Source organism: Lynx canadensis, chromosome D4 (assembly GCF_007474595.2).
Source record: "Lynx canadensis isolate LIC74 chromosome D4, mLynCan4.pri.v2, whole genome shotgun sequence".
In the NCBI taxonomy this organism is placed as follows: domain Eukaryota; kingdom Metazoa; phylum Chordata; class Mammalia; order Carnivora; family Felidae; genus Lynx; species Lynx canadensis.
In genome coordinates this window covers 61139455-61155869 of record NC_044315.2, presented here as the reverse complement: position 1 = coordinate 61155869, position 16415 = coordinate 61139455, and the positions used below count along the sequence as shown (strand labels likewise).

Sequence of the window (16415 nt, the reverse complement as noted above, 5' to 3'; positions counted from 1 at the left end):
CCCCATCCAGGCTCCTTGGGGTGTGCGGAACAGCATGAAGGCCGGGACCTGCTCCCAGTGGCAACTTCAACCTTGCAGCACTTTGCACTCCTTACCAGTGTCACCCGTTCCCCTGGGCCCTGGGTGGACACGGAGAGGGTCACCTCCGCCGTGGGCACGCTGCCAGCCTCCACTTCCCCAGCCGTGCTGATGGGCACCTCGGCCTCTTCAGCTGCTGTGGCTGCCGAGCCTTCTTCAGCATCTGCACCCTGAATGGAAAGGCATCATGAGGGACCTAGCAGCAATCTACTGTGGTCGGCTTGGCTGCAGGCGGTAGGCAGCCGAGGCCCGTCGGGCACCTGCACCCTGTTGCTTCCTCGCCTTCAAAGCGCTTGTATATCCGAGACCTCATCCCACACCGCTGCCTCGAATGTGGCACCCACGCAGAAACCCACACCTCACACACCACTCAAGGCAGGAGTCCCTGGACAGCATGCCCCCCGTGTGGCTCACCCCGCTCCTCCCCATCACCCTCAGGGCCATCCACCACGGTCCCTACCGTCTTCGCTCCTCCTAGGAGGGGGGCCTTCGCTGATGCCCAAGTCATGGTGCTGGAGCAAAACCCAGCTTTCCTTCTCGTTAGAGGAGTGAGCTGGCCTCACTGACCACTTCCTTTGATCTCTGATCCCAGCCCCTTACCTGGACCACAACACAGACCCCAGGCTTGCTTCTCCCACCCTTTCTCCACTTTCTAAATCCTACTCCGACTTGGCCATTAGCCGTTCAGTGATTCCCCACTTCTGAACATGCTCCAGCTCCGACTCGTGGCTCTTAGGTCTCAGAGGCCTGTCCAGCCACATTCCCTACCTCCCCTTGCTCACACAGGACCTCTTTGCACGTTCGTGTTAACGCCCCCAGGGCTCTGTTCCTGCTGGCGTCCCTCCTGGAACACCTGTCTCAATCCCATCTGCCAGGCTCCTTCTAGGTGTCCTCATGGTCTTACCTTCAGCATCCTTTCTCCAGGAAGGCTTGCAGGACCCCAAATCTGGGCTCTCGGCCCCTTTTGGTGCTTCTCCTATTGCACCTCTTACCACTCTGTTCCCAAGAACTGGTCTATCTTATGCACCTGTGCACAGCACAACACATCACTCCACAAACATTTGGATGAGTGTACAGACGCCTCAGCCTCCGAATCCATGTCTATTCAGATCTGATCCCACAAGGCTGTCACTCTGAATTCTGCAGACTGGTAAGGAAACCCAGTGACTCCTCCCACAGAGATGCCCACGACCCCTCAGAAACAGGTGAGATGGAGAATGGACTCTGAGCTACTCACTGGAGTGACCCCTTCCCCCATGTCCTCAGTGGACAAGGACAGGGCTGGCCCCCCGGTGGGTGCACTGCTGGCCTCCGCTTCCCCAGCGGTGCTGATGGGCACCTCCGCCTCCCCGGCCGCTGCTGTGGCTGCCAAACCTTCTTCAGTGTGCACACTCTGGAACAAAAGCATCGCAAGGGACCACATCACTGAGTCCGTGGCCCTGATCAACGAGCCTGTGGCTGGAGAGAACAGACTGCCCATACCCCTCTCTCTATCAGCTTGCCTTTCTCCAGCTTCTTTTTCTCAAAGCACTTTTCTTATCTTCGACTTCACTGCAGCCCCATGACAGTCCCAGAATCCCAGAATCCCAGGGACAGGAGAGACTACAAGATGGCTGTATCTGCTGGTTGATTCCAAGCATCTGTTTGCACATGCCAGTGACCAGTGATCCCTGTCTCCTGAGCCAGCCCTGCTCCAGCTCTAAACACTTCTATCTAGAAGCATCTGCCTCCCTGTGACCTCCCCTATGTGCCCATCCAGAAGCTGTAAGAACAAGTGAATGTCTTTGCCCCTGATAGTGCTTCAGAGATGTGTGGGCAGCAGCTCTGACCTCCCCAGCCTTCTCCAGACTGAACTCCATGCTTCCCCCTCCCTGTGACTCAGTTTCCCTGGGAAATGCATACCCTTCTCCGGAGGTTACACAGCAGATGCACAAAATAGCAACAGCAGTTTTGGCTAGGTTTTAAAACTAGGTTTTATCTCAGTTTCAAAAGGTTTTTTTTTTTTTTTCTTTTAAACTTGGGGGCGGGGCACAGGTTATTCTGTGTAATTTTGTTTTGTTTTGCAAAAAGTAGTTCTTTTAGACACTAAAAACACTAAGCCAATCAAAGTTAGATTTCCTTGCTGCAAGACTTATAAGGAATCTGTAAGACATGCTATATACTACATAACAGAGTATTTTGCAAGCATATTTGACCACAGAACGCTTTTTTCCTACAGCATGAATTCCTTGCAGAATTACTGTCCTCCCCAAAAAAGAGAGAAAAAATGATGCCACAGATTTTCAAAATGAGACTCTTTCTGCTTCAAATTTAGCTGGAGTCCCAAAGGCCTTTACAATAAAGTACAATTAGGAACAATTAATTCACTGGGGTGCTTGGGTGACTCAGTTGGGTGAGCGTCTGACTTTTGATTTTGACTCAGGTCATGATCTCACCGTTCATGAGTTTGAGCCCTGCATCAGGCTCTGCACTGACAGCATGGAGACTACTTGGGATTCTCTCTCTCCCTCTCTCTCTCTCTCTCTCTCTCTCTGCCCCTCCCTCACTTACAAGTATTCTGTCTCTCAAAATAAATAAGTAAAATTTAAAAAAAAACAACTAATTCATTGTACAATTAAGTACACTTCCATGCGCTGGAAGAAGCAAGCAGACCACTTGTGTGGGACGGGCTAAGAGACAAGGAAAGGAAATCAATTCATCAGGGTAGGCCTACTACCTGCCTCTGGGCTATATAGGAAAAGGTAAAAAATTCCTTTGGAGAGAATTGTCAGTGTGCTGGGACTTTCCCCTCCCTTTTCCCCACTACAAATCATTTGGTGAGCTGGATACATGTTCTTTGGAATTTGGGAGACAAAGGAACTGAATTTTGGTATTTTGCTGGACTGAACTTTGGAAATAGCTGTGAAAATAGATTATTATCAGATAGTGACTGAGAGAGCATGAGAAGTGTCTGAGTTTCATCCCAGGAGAGCAGAAAGAATGAGCTGACCCCGTGGGTTTTCAGCAGAGCCGGCTGTGAGAAAAACACGTGCTTTACTTTCGCACCTTACTGTATCTAGCTTTTAGAAAACCGGCTTTGCGAGTATAAAAGCCAAGTACACAACAATGGGGTGGACACATGTGCAGTCGATCGGATTCTGTCTTAAAGGGGCTCAAAGGGTGGATAAGGCTGTTTATCTTCAGAAATGAGCAGGAGGGAGGTGGGTACCGTAGAGAGGACCCGGTGCTCAGCGCCATGCAGATGTGAGGACAGGCTTCTGCTGCACCTCTCCCGTCTTGGTGCATTCCTGGTGAGCCTCTGGGGCCCCGAGTCTGCCCTCCTCTGTAGCAGCAGGAGGGAGGCAGTCCCCATGACATCCAACTAAAACCCTCCTCCTTCTTTATGGTGCCCAAGGCAAGCCACCAGCAGGTCTGAAACAAGCAAACTTACTACTGACTTAGCAAATGAAATGAACTATTCACTCACCTCTTCAGTGACATGGATGAGGGTCCCATCCCCCGAGCCAACGTCTGTAACAGGGGCACCGTCCACAGTATGAACTCCCTCCAGTGTGTCGTTCAGGATCTCACCAGACCCTAAGGAAGCAGGCATTCTGCAATTAACAACTGCACTTTGCAATCTTGGAAAAAAATGAAGTATCTCTTTATCTACTGACTTGAAAAAATGTCCATAATACAGGATTAAGGATTAAGAGGAAATAAAAACAAGTTGCAGAAAAACAGATGTTGAGGGGCAATTTTACACCGTGCTTTGATCACGGGTTCTGGCACCAGCTGCGGAGTGGGAACCCCGTTTTGCCACTTACTAGAAACGTGACCCGTGGCGAGTCGTTTAACCTGTGTCTCAGGATCCTCATCCACAAATCGGAAATAACAATTCCTATTTCACAAGGTTGTTCTGAAGACTATGTGCTTATAAGGATTAAATACATTAATGCAGAAAGAGCATTGAGGACAGCCCCTCAATATAGTTAGCAATTGATAAATGTTCACTGTCAGTGGTTCTATATGGGTAAAGGGAAAAAAAAACTATATGAGTTTACTTGTGTTATTATCATTATACATATAATCATCATTATATATTTAATGCAATTATTAAATAATGTGTGTAATATACAGATACGTGTGTGTGTGTGTGTGTGTGTGTGTGTGTGTGTGTGTGTGCAGACATGCCACACATAGTTGGCTAACCCACAATGCTTAATATTGGTTTCCACCAGAGGATAGGAAAGGAAACTACTATTTTGGGGGATTCATACAACTCTGCACTGATTGAACTGTTAGCACAAGCACATATCTCTTTTGCAATTTAAAAAACAAATGGAGGGGCGCCTGGGTGGCTCAGTCGGTTGAGCATCCGACTTCAGCCCAGGTCATGATCTCGTGGTCCGTGGGTTCGAGCCCTGCATCAGGCTCTGTGCTGACAGCTCGGAGCCCGGAGCCTGTTTCAGATTCTGTGTCTCCCTCTCTCTCTGACCCTCCCCTGTTCATGCTCTGTCTCTCTCTGTCTCAAAAATAAATAAACGTTAAAAAATAAAAATAAAAATAAAAAACAAATGGAGTCCCAAAGCAAAGAAAAACAAATTACACTAATATGAATACACGCCTGTTATGGGCTGGGCCCCAGGCTAGCGGGCGGGGCCCCAGTCTAAGCATGTCCCACGCAGTGTCTCATTTCATTCTGCCACTAGCCTATCCGTCCTACCTACAAGGACCTTCCCACCACTTGGCAGCTTCGGGGACAGAGCCAGGACAGGAATCTCACGTTTTCAGTCTCCCCACCATCTCCTCATGGCATAGGTGTGCTGCTCTGATCCGCACGTTAGCACCTTATTATTATTAACCCCACTTTGCTGAAGAGGAAAAGGGTCCCACAGAAAGTAAGTGACTGGGAGGGGCCCTGAAACCAGGTCGGCCTGTCCCCATGCCAGGCCATCTGCACACACGGTGTGCTCACGCATGTCCCACGGTAAGAACTGACCTATGTATTGTCAGCACACATCACCACTCTCTCTCGTCCTCCCAGCTCTGGCCACCAGGGGGTGCTGTGCAAGCAGCAGGCCAGATCCCATGCCTTTGAGTCCCCACTCTTTGGAGGGTGGGGAATGGGGGTGCCATGGGTCAAGATGGTGTCAGAAAAGCTTAGAATAAAACTACTAGGTGGCTTTTTGCAGCCAGGGAGAGGGCTCAGGGTTCAGGCCTCTTTCTCCTCACCATCTGGGCTGTCCACCCAACCAGCAGAACACAAACACTTCAGCAAGCTCCGTGGTTTCCGTTTGGCCTTTTCTCTGCCAGTTAAGGAGACTGGCTGATCACAGGGAACAGATGAGCTGTGCTTGGACTTGCGTCCCAGTCTGCAATTGGCTCCCACCGCCTTTGCACTCACCCCTCAGTCTAGGAGAGGCCCTGGTCCCGGCCCTGAAGCCCCCCACACTTCCTTGCCCCTCCTCAGAGATCCTAATTCGGCCCAGGAGGACAGCACTTGGAATTCATAAACCACTTCCATATCCTTGGCTGGGTTCAATCCTCTAATCTACCTGGGGAGGCAGGGATTAGGAACACTCCCAGGGGGCAGTTAAAGAATCCAAAGCTTGGAAGTGTTAAGCAACATGCCCCAGGCCCAACAGCAAATAGGTGGCTGAGCAGGGCTTCCGTCCAAAGTGTCTGCTCTGTCCCGACTCTTTCCACGGCTACACCCTGACTCAGTGATTGTATTATGACTTTGTTAAATAATTATACAAATTTTTTCCTAATCGGTACTGTATACCGTCTCTCATCCATAGACTTCCCAATTTAGTTCTTATTTTTTAAATTGTTTTTTAATGTTTTTATTTATTTTTGAGACACAGAGAGACAGAGCATGATAGGGGGAGGGGCAGAGACAGAGGGAGACACAGAACCCAAAGCAGGCTCCAGGCTCTGAGCTGTCAGCACAGAGCCCGAAGCGGGGCTCGAACCCACGAGCATCAAGATCATGACCTGAGCCAAAGTCAGACACTTAACTCACTGCGCCACCCAGGCACCTCCCAATTTCATTTTTAAAGTAACGCTCATTTACTGATGGCAGAGGTAAAAGGAATAATGACACATATGACTGAAGAAGACCTGTCAAACACAGAAGTAAAAAGAGGAAAGAACAGCCACCCACAATCCTTCCACCCAGATAATGACCTATAACATTTTGTTGTATGTTATTCTAACACACACACATATACACTGCTCCACATGGCTATATCCATGTAGATATAAATAACATATCCAAAATTAGGGTTACAGCACACATATAGTTTTGAAATCTGCTTTTTTTTCATGGAGTATACCATGAGCACGTCCCTGGGACTGAATCTTCTGCATCACCAATTTCAGGGCTGTACATATGAATGGAATACAATATGCCCAACCAATCCCTCCTCCAGGTAGTCTGAGTGGTTTTTGGCCCTTTTTTCCTGCCCTGCATTTTGGTGCTCTGGCACGGGCAGTACCTTCAATGGAATGAACACCCCTCTGATAAAAGGCTGAAAGCACAGACCAATCTCAGACCTCGGGACGTGTCAAGCTGCTGCCCAGGGGATCACATCAGATCTTGGGTTTTGGCCAGTGTCCTCTGCACAGCTCATGGAATAACAGTTAGGAGTGAGAGCCCTGGATGGGGAGCCAGGAGGCCAGCACCTCCCCCAGGGCCTGCCGCTGACCTGCTGGGCACCTGCCCCTCTCTGGCCACCAGTTTCCCACGTGAGCCACGTAGGAGTTTAGATGACTCGATCCTATCCTCTGAGAGTCAGGAGTTGGTGGCCGAAGCTGGAAAGGGTGGGGATTCTGGAGTCAGGCCTGAGCACTGGGTCGGTCCCAACCCTCCCTAGTTGTGTGACTGTGAGCATGTCACTTACCTTTCCAAGCATTGGTTTTTCCACCCATAAAATCCCGGCCAATAATACCATCTGGGAGATGTATTATCAGGATTGGAGGTAAAGTATGTAAATACTTGGCACACAGTAGGTATTTATTATGCAGCAATAATTATTGTAAGCTTTTCTGTTGGAACTCAGTCCCTACTGGAGTCTGGGAGTTAAAAGTTCAAGTATCCAAGTTCAGGGGCGCCCAGGTGGCCCAGTCGGGTAAGCGGCCCACTTCGGCTCAGGTCATGATTTCGTGGTCCTTGAGTTCGAGCCCCGCGTCGGGCTCTGTGCTGACAGCTCAGAGTCTGGAGGCTGTTTCAGATTCTGTGTCTCCCTCTCTCTGACCCTCCCCCATTCATGCTCTGTCTCTCTCTGTCTCAAAAATAAATAAATGTTAAAAAAAAAAAAAAGTATCCAAGTTCAAACACAGCCATGCCATTTACAAGCCAAAGAGCCTCAGCTAGGTAACCCAACCTGACTTGATCTCCCCATCTTGTCTATAAAATGAGGATGGTTAGCATTCCCTCCTCAAAGGACAGAGGGGAAAGTTAAATGAGATGCTCTACGTTGCATACATCACCCAGGTTGGGTACACAGTAACCACTTACTAAAAGACCACTCTATATGAAGGCATATCAGGGACTTGCCTTGCTCAGGGCTGCTGTGCAGGATGACACTCAAGTTGGTGGTTTCCGGAGTCCCCTCAGGTACAGGCTCTCCGGAAAGCTCCCCATCATCAGAAGGAGTGGATGGAGTCGGAGGTGTGTTTATGGGTTCCACTTTTGCTTCTTTAGACTGAAGGGAGAAAAAATGAGACCCAAAAGGATTTACTTGGGAGGAAAGCAGAAAAAAAACAGCAGTGATTATCATTGAAGAAAATAACATACCCACAGGGTGCTGAACTAATCCAGAAAAATGGCTGGACCCGCCTGCCATGTACATAGGCAACTACTGAACCTCCCAGGGCCTGAAAAATGTATGTGCTGGGGGAATTGAGTTCTGTTCCATTTACAGAGAGTTCTGCTCATCTTGGCTGAAGCTCCAGCACGAGGACCCTGCGCCCTAGGCCAGCTCCGAGGAGGTGCCCAATAAAGCTCTGTTAGATGAGGGAATGAATGAGTAAACAAATGAATGAACCAGGCTGCACTCAGTGAGCACCATATAAATCCACTCCCAGATGTGTCCTGAACACCTATGAACTAGAAGATGAGTGTGATTTCCTTTCAAGGAAACTTTAGGGTCTGTGTTGCTTTTCCAAAGTCAGACAGTGTCTAGACTAACCTTACCAAGTAGAGAAAAACAAACAGACAAAAGCCCCCAACAGTTGGAAACACAGAGCATCTTCAAGATCTAGATGGAAATGGTGATGGGGGGCCATGAATGTCATGATATCATCCCAAGATCCAGGATCCCTAGACCCAGCCTCATCCCTTTCTCAGTTCAAGTGGTTGAGGGCGGTGAATGGAAGGATCCTGCTGACTGGTGTTGGACCCGTGGTATGAATAAGAAAATTCAGCCACTGAGGTATTAGGGCTGATTTGTTAATGGTCACATGACTTGCCTATCCTGACTAGTAATAGAAGGTTACTTCCTTAGTGCCAAAATCCAGTGTACAAACAGTGGATCTCTGGTCCATCAGAACAAAGGGGATTCTTATGGGCACCGTAACTTGGGATTTAATGGTTCGGTTCTTACAGTCAAATCTAGGTCAAATCTCTGCTCTCCACTTACTGGCCACATTTTGTCAGGCAAGTCATGTAACTTCACTCTTCTGTAAAACGGGACAATAGTAATACTCTCAGGGTAGAAAATGCATGGAGATGCTCAGCACTGAGCCAGGCCCATAGTATGAACCCATCTATGGCAGCTATTATCAACATCACCGGAATTTTAAATTTTGAGAAAGGACAGCACCTCAATAGTGCTTTCTCCGGGTGTTGGTATTAGAGGTGATTTTTTATCTGCTTTGCTCATCTGCAATTGGCAGTTTTTTCAGTAACGACTATGGACTATATATGTATTGAAAAACAAAATCTAGGTTACTGTAGTATAAACTCTCCAGGGTAGAAGCAGGAATGGAAACCTCCAAGAAGTTGGGCATTGAAGAATGAGGAGAATTTCAGCAGCCAGGGAAGGAGGGAGGTGCTGGGTAAGAAAGGATACAGCATCGTCAGGGCCTGGCAACCTGCGCCTGGTGAGGGTTCAAGGATTGGAGGAGGGAAGCAGGGGGCCGGAGCCAGGAGAGGCAGAGAGCGGGGAGGCCGGCCCTTTGGTGAGAAGTTTGGCCTTGGACCCGGGGCCTTCATGGGATATCAGGCTCAAGAGAAGTGTTGTGCTGTGGGGAGTTCACCCTGACACCAACTGGAGCGTGGATCTGAGGGTTGAAAGAGTTGAGGTTTAGGCCAAGAGACCGGGAGGCTGCACTACAGAGGCCCAGTGAGGCAGGACCAGGGTGGGGGGTGGCAGCAGAGAGTAGGTGCCACCGCAGGAAGGCTGTGGAGAACTCCCAAGTGGTCTTCCCCACACTTCCCCAGCTGCGGTGGTGACCCAGCAGGGTGGTAAGGGCCCTGCCCCCAGCACTTCCTCTCCTCTCCCTTCCAGGAGCATGCGGCACCCTGCAGTGCTTCTCTGATGGTGTCCTGTAGGGGACCTGAGCTTTGGGACAAGGCAGGCAGGTGGGGGTATGAGAAACAGGACAGCAAGGGAACAACGGGCTGAGTTCTGTTACTCAGGATGGCAAAGGTTCTGTTGTATGAAATCCCTGACTCCAGCCTGTCAAGCCCAAACCCTCTTTTGTCACACTCCCAAGAAGTCAGCTACAATGTCCTGTTCAAAGCAGAGCGTGACTCTGGTAAGCCGACCCTCGGTGGTTAGGGCAGCTGTCCTGCCTCCAGCAGGTGGCTGTGGTTTTCAGGGCTAGCGTGGATGTGGAACCAGCGTGGTCTATGACACAACGGGGCTGTCGGGTGTATAGACTTTGTATTAAAAGTGTAGAGATTTGTTGGGCCTCTCTCTCAACAACAGAGTTACTCATTCCACACATATTTCCTGAGGCTCTACTGTGCACCAGATCCTTAGGTGATCCCAGGGGATAGAGAAATGAAGAAATAAGGCAGAGCGTCTGCCCTTCAATTATTGGACTATGGGGAGACCCAGACCCAGACACAATGTGGTTGACTGTGACACGTGGGACAGCAGAAGTGAGAGCCAAGTGCAGGAGGGAAGCTCCGATGAGGGGCTGTGGACTGGATCCTGAAGGAAAAGTAGGAATTGGCCAGGTGGGGCGGGGGAGGGGAGGGCGGGGGAAGGGCCCTCTAGGCAAGCAGACCACTGGGGCCTGGATGAAGGGATGCAATGTATAGAGTCTGGGAAACTGTGAGCATTTGGGTGTGGCTGGAAAAGAGGTCCTGGCTGTGGATCAGAATCACCTGCAGCGCTTTTATACTTTGGTGGGCCTCACTCCCCTAGAATCCGAATGTCCAGGTAGGCAGCAACTGTCCCCCCACCACATCCCTCCCACCACCTGCCAAGACACACACGTGATTCTGATGCACAACCAGAGCTGAGAACCGTGGGGACATTAATTCTAACCAGGCATGATAGAACTTTCCAGAAATGGAAAGGTGTGTCAACAGAAGCTGACTTAGCAGGGGGGAAAAATGGGGTAGCAGGGACTCCTGCCCTAAATGGGGAAAGAGGTGAGGAGGGCTGGCTTTTTAAGTCCCTAACTGCTTAGGCAGTCCATGATTCAGTTCGCTGGTCATGGCTTGTGTCTTGCAGGGTGGCAGATTGGAAAGGGTGAGGACAGGAAAGTGAGATTCATTCCAAGAGAGAAGCCAGAGACGGGAGGGGAACGTCTGAGAGAAGAGGGAAACTCCCTGTCCTGGGGTGGCGGGGGGGGGGGGGGGCAGAGGGAGCCACAGAGCCTTTTCCAGGAGATGGTGACATTACTGACGGAGCTCTAGGATCTGGACCCAAGCTGGAGACCTGGCTCTGTCCCCCTCCAAGCCAGGCAGCCCTGGGGACAAAGCTCTTCACCCCTCTGTGCCTCAGTGCCTCCTCTGAAGAATTAATGGAAAAACACCGCCCTGCAAATGGCAAAGGAAGTGAATGCTGTGCAGGTACCTGCGAAAGGGATTCTGATACCAGGAACAGGCAAGTTAGCATCAGGGCCCACAGCCCACAGAGAATTCTGTTAAGGACTGAGGACAGCCACAGGGCTTTGGCATGCTCCGGCAGCCCCAGTCACCAGCCAGGCAGGAAGCAGGTGGTGGGAAGGGGACCCCCAGGGGAACAGGGCACTCTGGCACAATAAGCCTATCAGTCAGGACTAATGACAGCCACCGCCATAAACTGAGGGCTGTCATGTGCTGAGTCCCACCCAGGTTTCACGAGGGTCATGTAACTCGCGCTAGCCTATGAAGTAGGCATGCTCCATCTCAACTGAGTGGGAAAAAGTTCCTGATTCAAGGTCAATAAACAGCAAGCAGCAGAGCTAAACCACACCTGGTGAAACTCTGGTATGCACCAGTTCTCTTAAAACCACTGGGGAGAGTGGGGTTGGGAAATCTAGGAACAAGAGTCCATCAAATCACTTTTCTCCGGACACTTCCTCCCAGCTGCGGTGTGCCCCCACGTGCAGTACTGTGGTCCCACGTTCTGACTTCACCACTGCATGACCCTAGCAAAGCCACCCTGTTCCCCAAGTGTCTGCTGTCAGCTCCCTTACACAGTTGTTGTAAGGATTACATTAAGTCATGTATACAAAAGCAGCAGAGCCATGGTAGGTATGGGGAAACCCTGGTTCTCTTCCGTTCCCTCTCTGTCTCTACCCCTGTTGAGAGCTGCCTGGCTACAATGCCTCCTCTACCAGAAAGCCCTCCCTGACCAGTCCCCGTCACCACGATCATCTCATGCTCTCAAACCTCACTCCCCTTTCCTGTCCCTCTCGCAGGGCCACCGTGGGTTACTGGCATCTCTGCCTGAGTTGGCCTCACTCCTACCTGTGAACTGGTGCACTGGGGGTACCACCACATCAGGCCAGAAGGCCCAAAGGACCACCACTCTGTGCCCTGCTGCATGTGCCCTGGACATGCCAACAGGGCACCCAAGAGCCGTGGCACACAGGGTTCCAACACTGCCCAGACCAGCCACCTTCCCCACTGCCACCTAGCCCACCTTGGACCTTTGCCTCTTCCATCTCAGCTGCCCTCGCACCGGCTGTGGTCCTGGGGATAAACCTCTGCACTACTGCCCAGGCCAGAAGCACAGGGTTGTGGCCTGAACCCTGGATGGGGCATCAGGGGACCCGTGCTCTAGCTTCAGCTCTCCCCAGGTACCCAAGGGCCAGTCTCTTCCCCTGCCTGGGTCTCAGTTTGCCCTGCAAAGGGTAGTTTTCCATATACCTCTCCACAGAAAGAGCACTAACAGATTACAATTCTATTCTGCCCTACCCAAACCTCTGTTCCCACAGGTCTATAATCTATAATTTATAGCCTCTGCCTTGTTTCTACCTCCTTCTTTTCCTTTATCAGAGATGACTCTATAGAATGTGCCAGATTACCGGGCCTCTGTGTTCAATGACTCAGACGCTGTTGGCTGTTTTCATTAAAAATGGGCTCCCGCTGTCTCCACAGTCTGACTCAGTGCTTTCAAAACCACTTCCTTGTCTAGGCCACAGGGTGGATTCCCAGGAGGGAGGAGGCCCCAACCACTGGGAGGATGGCTGCCTTTCCCATGGGGCCAGACAGGAGCTCCTGAAAAGACTCTACATCTCACAGGAGTGGCAGCCCTGACTTCTTTCTCACAGCCCAGTGCCTGGAGCAAATGCTACATCATCTCCCATTCAGGGCCACTTCCCTCATGCCAGACACTGGGTTGAGACCCGGCCCTGCACTGCATCATCTGGCCTTCACATCAACCCCAGGAGCTAGGACTCTGATTATTACTCTATGGAAGAGGAGCTGAGGCTCAGAGAGGTTGAATGTGTTTGCTAAGTTCACAGAGCTTGGAGGCAGTAGGACACAATATCTGCCTTTGGACAGTCCTCTTGTGGCCACAGCACAAGGTGGCTGGGAGACAACTGGCATTCCAGTGCACTGGAGATCGGGCAAAATGCCCTCGGCCAGGACTTTCCCAACCTGCCCAGATGAGCCAACAATGGAAGTCACAGATCTAAGAACAGAGATGTCAGACCTAAGGCTCTGGGCACTCAGCCTCTAAAAGCTGACAGAGAAGGTATGGCTTACCAGCCAGTACTCACCGGGGCTTGAGTGTAGGTGACAGCTTCTAAGATCTCGGCCACTCCCTCTGTCTCCTGAAGCCCGCTGGTCTCTCCCGACCCCTGTATGGAGATAAAACATGCCAGGCACAGGGGGAGCAGTTGACAAGTGGGAAAGTCACATAAGATGACTCCTTTGGAGAAACTCTGTGTGTGTGTGTGTGTGTGTGTGTGTGTGTGTATGTGCGCGTGTGTGTGCGCGCGCGCGCGCATAAGAGGGTAAAAGAGACAGAAAGAGCGGAACTGAGAGAGAATGTGTACAGTGCACAGGCTTGGCTCTTTTTGCTGTTCCTTCCACATTTTATTGCTCACGCAAACAAAAAGCTACAATCAATGGACAGTCTCTAACATACCTACTTTGGTTTTGTCCAGGTCCCTTCAGTCCCTGCCAAAGGCCCTCCCACTTGCGTGGCTGTCACCAGAATCACGGAATTACACAGTGGAGAACAGTAACAGTTAGAGAATGTCTTCCTGTTGCTACCTCTTCTTCCTAATTAGCCTTCTAATGTCAGCCAAAGGGCCTGGGGGCCATCATTTTGTAAATAATGCCTTATTCTTGGACTCTGGGGTTGCTTCTACTTTTCCAGTACTCACAGCACTGCAGAGAAAGGAATGAATATACATAAGGTTTCCCTGCTCCCGGCTTTATCTGAATGTCAGGCCAGGATCGTGGCCTCAGGGAGTGCAGACATTCTTACAGAGCCAAATTCTACCTCCAAAGGGCTTTTCTGCTTTGTTTCTAAATGAATGAAATCAACTTATGCTTTGCTTTGGGGTTGACAGCACCCAAAGTTCTAAGAATGCTTTGTTTGCCTCTGACTTTTTGCAGCAGGCTATGGCTTCTGCCTGAAATGCCTTTTCTTCTTCATCTGGCTAACACTCCCTTGTCATTGGCCAGGCATCAGCTCCCCCCCTCACCTAGTCTGGTTCCTCTTCTTTCACCTTTGTGCCCCCACCCCCACCCAAGCCAGAGAACCTGGGTTTGAGGACCTCCCCGGTGTTCCAGTCACCCTCAGCTTTGTCACTGCATTGGAGCGTGTAAGTGTGTGTGAGCAGCTGGAGGACAGAGACAGGTGCCAGTGTATCCCTTTATGTCCAGCACCCCCAGGACTGTCACCTAGCAGGGACAGGTGGGGGGGGGGGAGGGCAAAGGGGGAGGGAAAAGGGGGAGGGACAGAAGGGAAGGGGGGAGGAGCGGAAGGGCCCATCTTTTTTCCCTGCTTACCATATTCCACGCCCAACTTAGGAACTGATTCATTTGCCAGGCACAAAAGCTAAATTTAGGTTCGTTTTTATAGGAATTTACACTCATGTCTTAGAGTTTTAACTTTGATTTTAGAATCCTGACACCCTTTCCTGGCAGGAAGTCTGGAAACCAGGCCACTGACTGCCACAGCCATAGAAGAGCCTAACACCTTACAAGAAACACAATCTCCCCTCCCCCAACAAATAAGATAGCTGAAGCACTTTAAAAAAAAAAAAAAGCTAAAAAGCCCAAAATAGGACTTGAGGCAGCGCTTGACAAGTTGAGAGATTTTAGAGACTCCATGACGTTGGGGAAGAGGAATTGCCTGGGCACCCAACCCTCCCTGGCCAACTGGCTGCTGGGGGTGGGGGCTCACCGAGGACTCATCGGCTTCACACAGCTCCTCAGGGGTCCTGGGGTCCGGGTGGACAGTGAGCTGCTGTATGGAGCCCTGGGGAAAAGCAGAGGGTCAGAAGCCACCACTTGCACATCTACAGCGTGACCGCTAGTGGGAAACACGATTGTTCTGTAACAGAGAAGATCAAGGGGAAGGACGGGTGCGAGAATGTGCTGCCTGTGGCCGTGACAGTGGAGCCACCCTTGGCCCACTCTCATTTAGGGGGACTCTCCCTGGGCCAACGTAATATGAGCTCCACTACCTGGGGAGGCCCCTGGGGAGTACTGGGTTCCAAGCACGGACTGCCACAGCAGCCTCCTAACTGGCCCCAGGTCCCCAACCTGTCCGTGGCAGGCCCTAAGATGCACGTCTCCCCACTCCCAGAGTGTCTCTCCCCCGGAGCTTGAAGCTTCTTGGCTGGAAGGCCTCCTGGGAAGAAGAGTGGCCGGCCAGCCTCCTGCCTCCACTCCTGCCTCCTCTCTCCACACCTGACAGTTCATTCTCCATGAGGCTTCCAAAGTCAGTGTTGAAAAATTGTAATTAGGTTTTAGCTTCTTAAGATTCACTCACTGTGTCCCCACGTACTGCAAATATACCTGAGCTCTGCCACATGGTACCGTCCTGTACCAGTTAGGTGAGGTATCAGAAGCATGGGTGCTGACTAAATGCGTGACTACAATAACATAGGGATTTTCTTTAGAATGGCTTATTCATAAAAGCCCATTTTGACAGGAAAGTCAATTTTCTGCTATTTTTTCAGGGCACATTGTCTAAAAGGTGAGAGAGAAATGACCTGTCACTCTGGCATTCTAGCTTACTCCACCTTTGCAGAAATTACTTCAATGTAACCGCTGCCCCTCTCCAAAGGAAAAGTCACTGAAGGAATAATAAGCCTTCCTCTTTTTCTAATGCCTTAAAAATGCACAAAGAGGGCACTTGGGTGGCTCAGTCAGTTAAGCATCCCACTTCAGCTCGGATTACGATCTCATTGTTAGCGGGTTTGAGCCCCACATCGGGCTCTGTGCTGACGGCTCAGAGCCTGGAGCCTGCTTCAGCTTCTGTGTCTCCCTCTCTCTCTGCCCCTCCCCTGCTCATGCTGTCTCTCTCTCTCTCTCTCTCAAAAATAAAATAAATACACATTTTTTAAAAATGCACAAAGAGCTTCCACTCAGGCTATCCCACTTAAACCTACAACTCCACGGTGTAGGTCTTCTTATCCTAGTGTACAGATAAGAAAACCAAGAGAATCCACACTCTGAAGTCATCAGGCTAAATTGGAAACTTAGCACCGGAATCTAGGTTTGGGGTTCCAGGACTAGGGCTCTCCACACCACCCACACACGCCTCCTTGAGGCTGTAAGGATAAGACAATAACGAGGGGGCGCCTGGGTGGCTCAGCTGGCTAAGCGTCAGACTCTATCTCCATAGGGGTCATGATCTCACAGTTTCGTGAGTTCCAGCCCCACATCAGGCTCTGTGCTTGACAGTGCAGGGTCTGCTTGCGATTCTCTCTCTCCA

The 16415-nt window shown here is 50.6% G+C and overlaps 1 protein-coding gene across 2 annotated transcripts in view; it reads right to left on the bottom strand.

Annotated features, from left to right (window-relative positions):
* Positions 1-16415, bottom strand: part of COL15A1 (collagen type XV alpha 1 chain) — a 108396-nt gene that overhangs the window by 53154 nt on the left and 38827 nt on the right. For both annotated transcript variants that reach the window (XM_030293220.2, XM_032595535.1), the window contains exons 4-9: positions 14877-14951; positions 13237-13317; positions 7622-7769; positions 3545-3654; positions 1316-1471; positions 96-248 (exon numbers count right to left, since the gene is read on the bottom strand). In XM_030293220.2, the coding sequence (XP_030149080.1) occupies positions 96-248; positions 1316-1471; positions 3545-3654; positions 7622-7769; positions 13237-13317; positions 14877-14951 (723 nt within the window). The remainder of the gene's footprint in view (positions 1-95; positions 249-1315; positions 1472-3544; positions 3655-7621; positions 7770-13236; positions 13318-14876; positions 14952-16415) is intronic.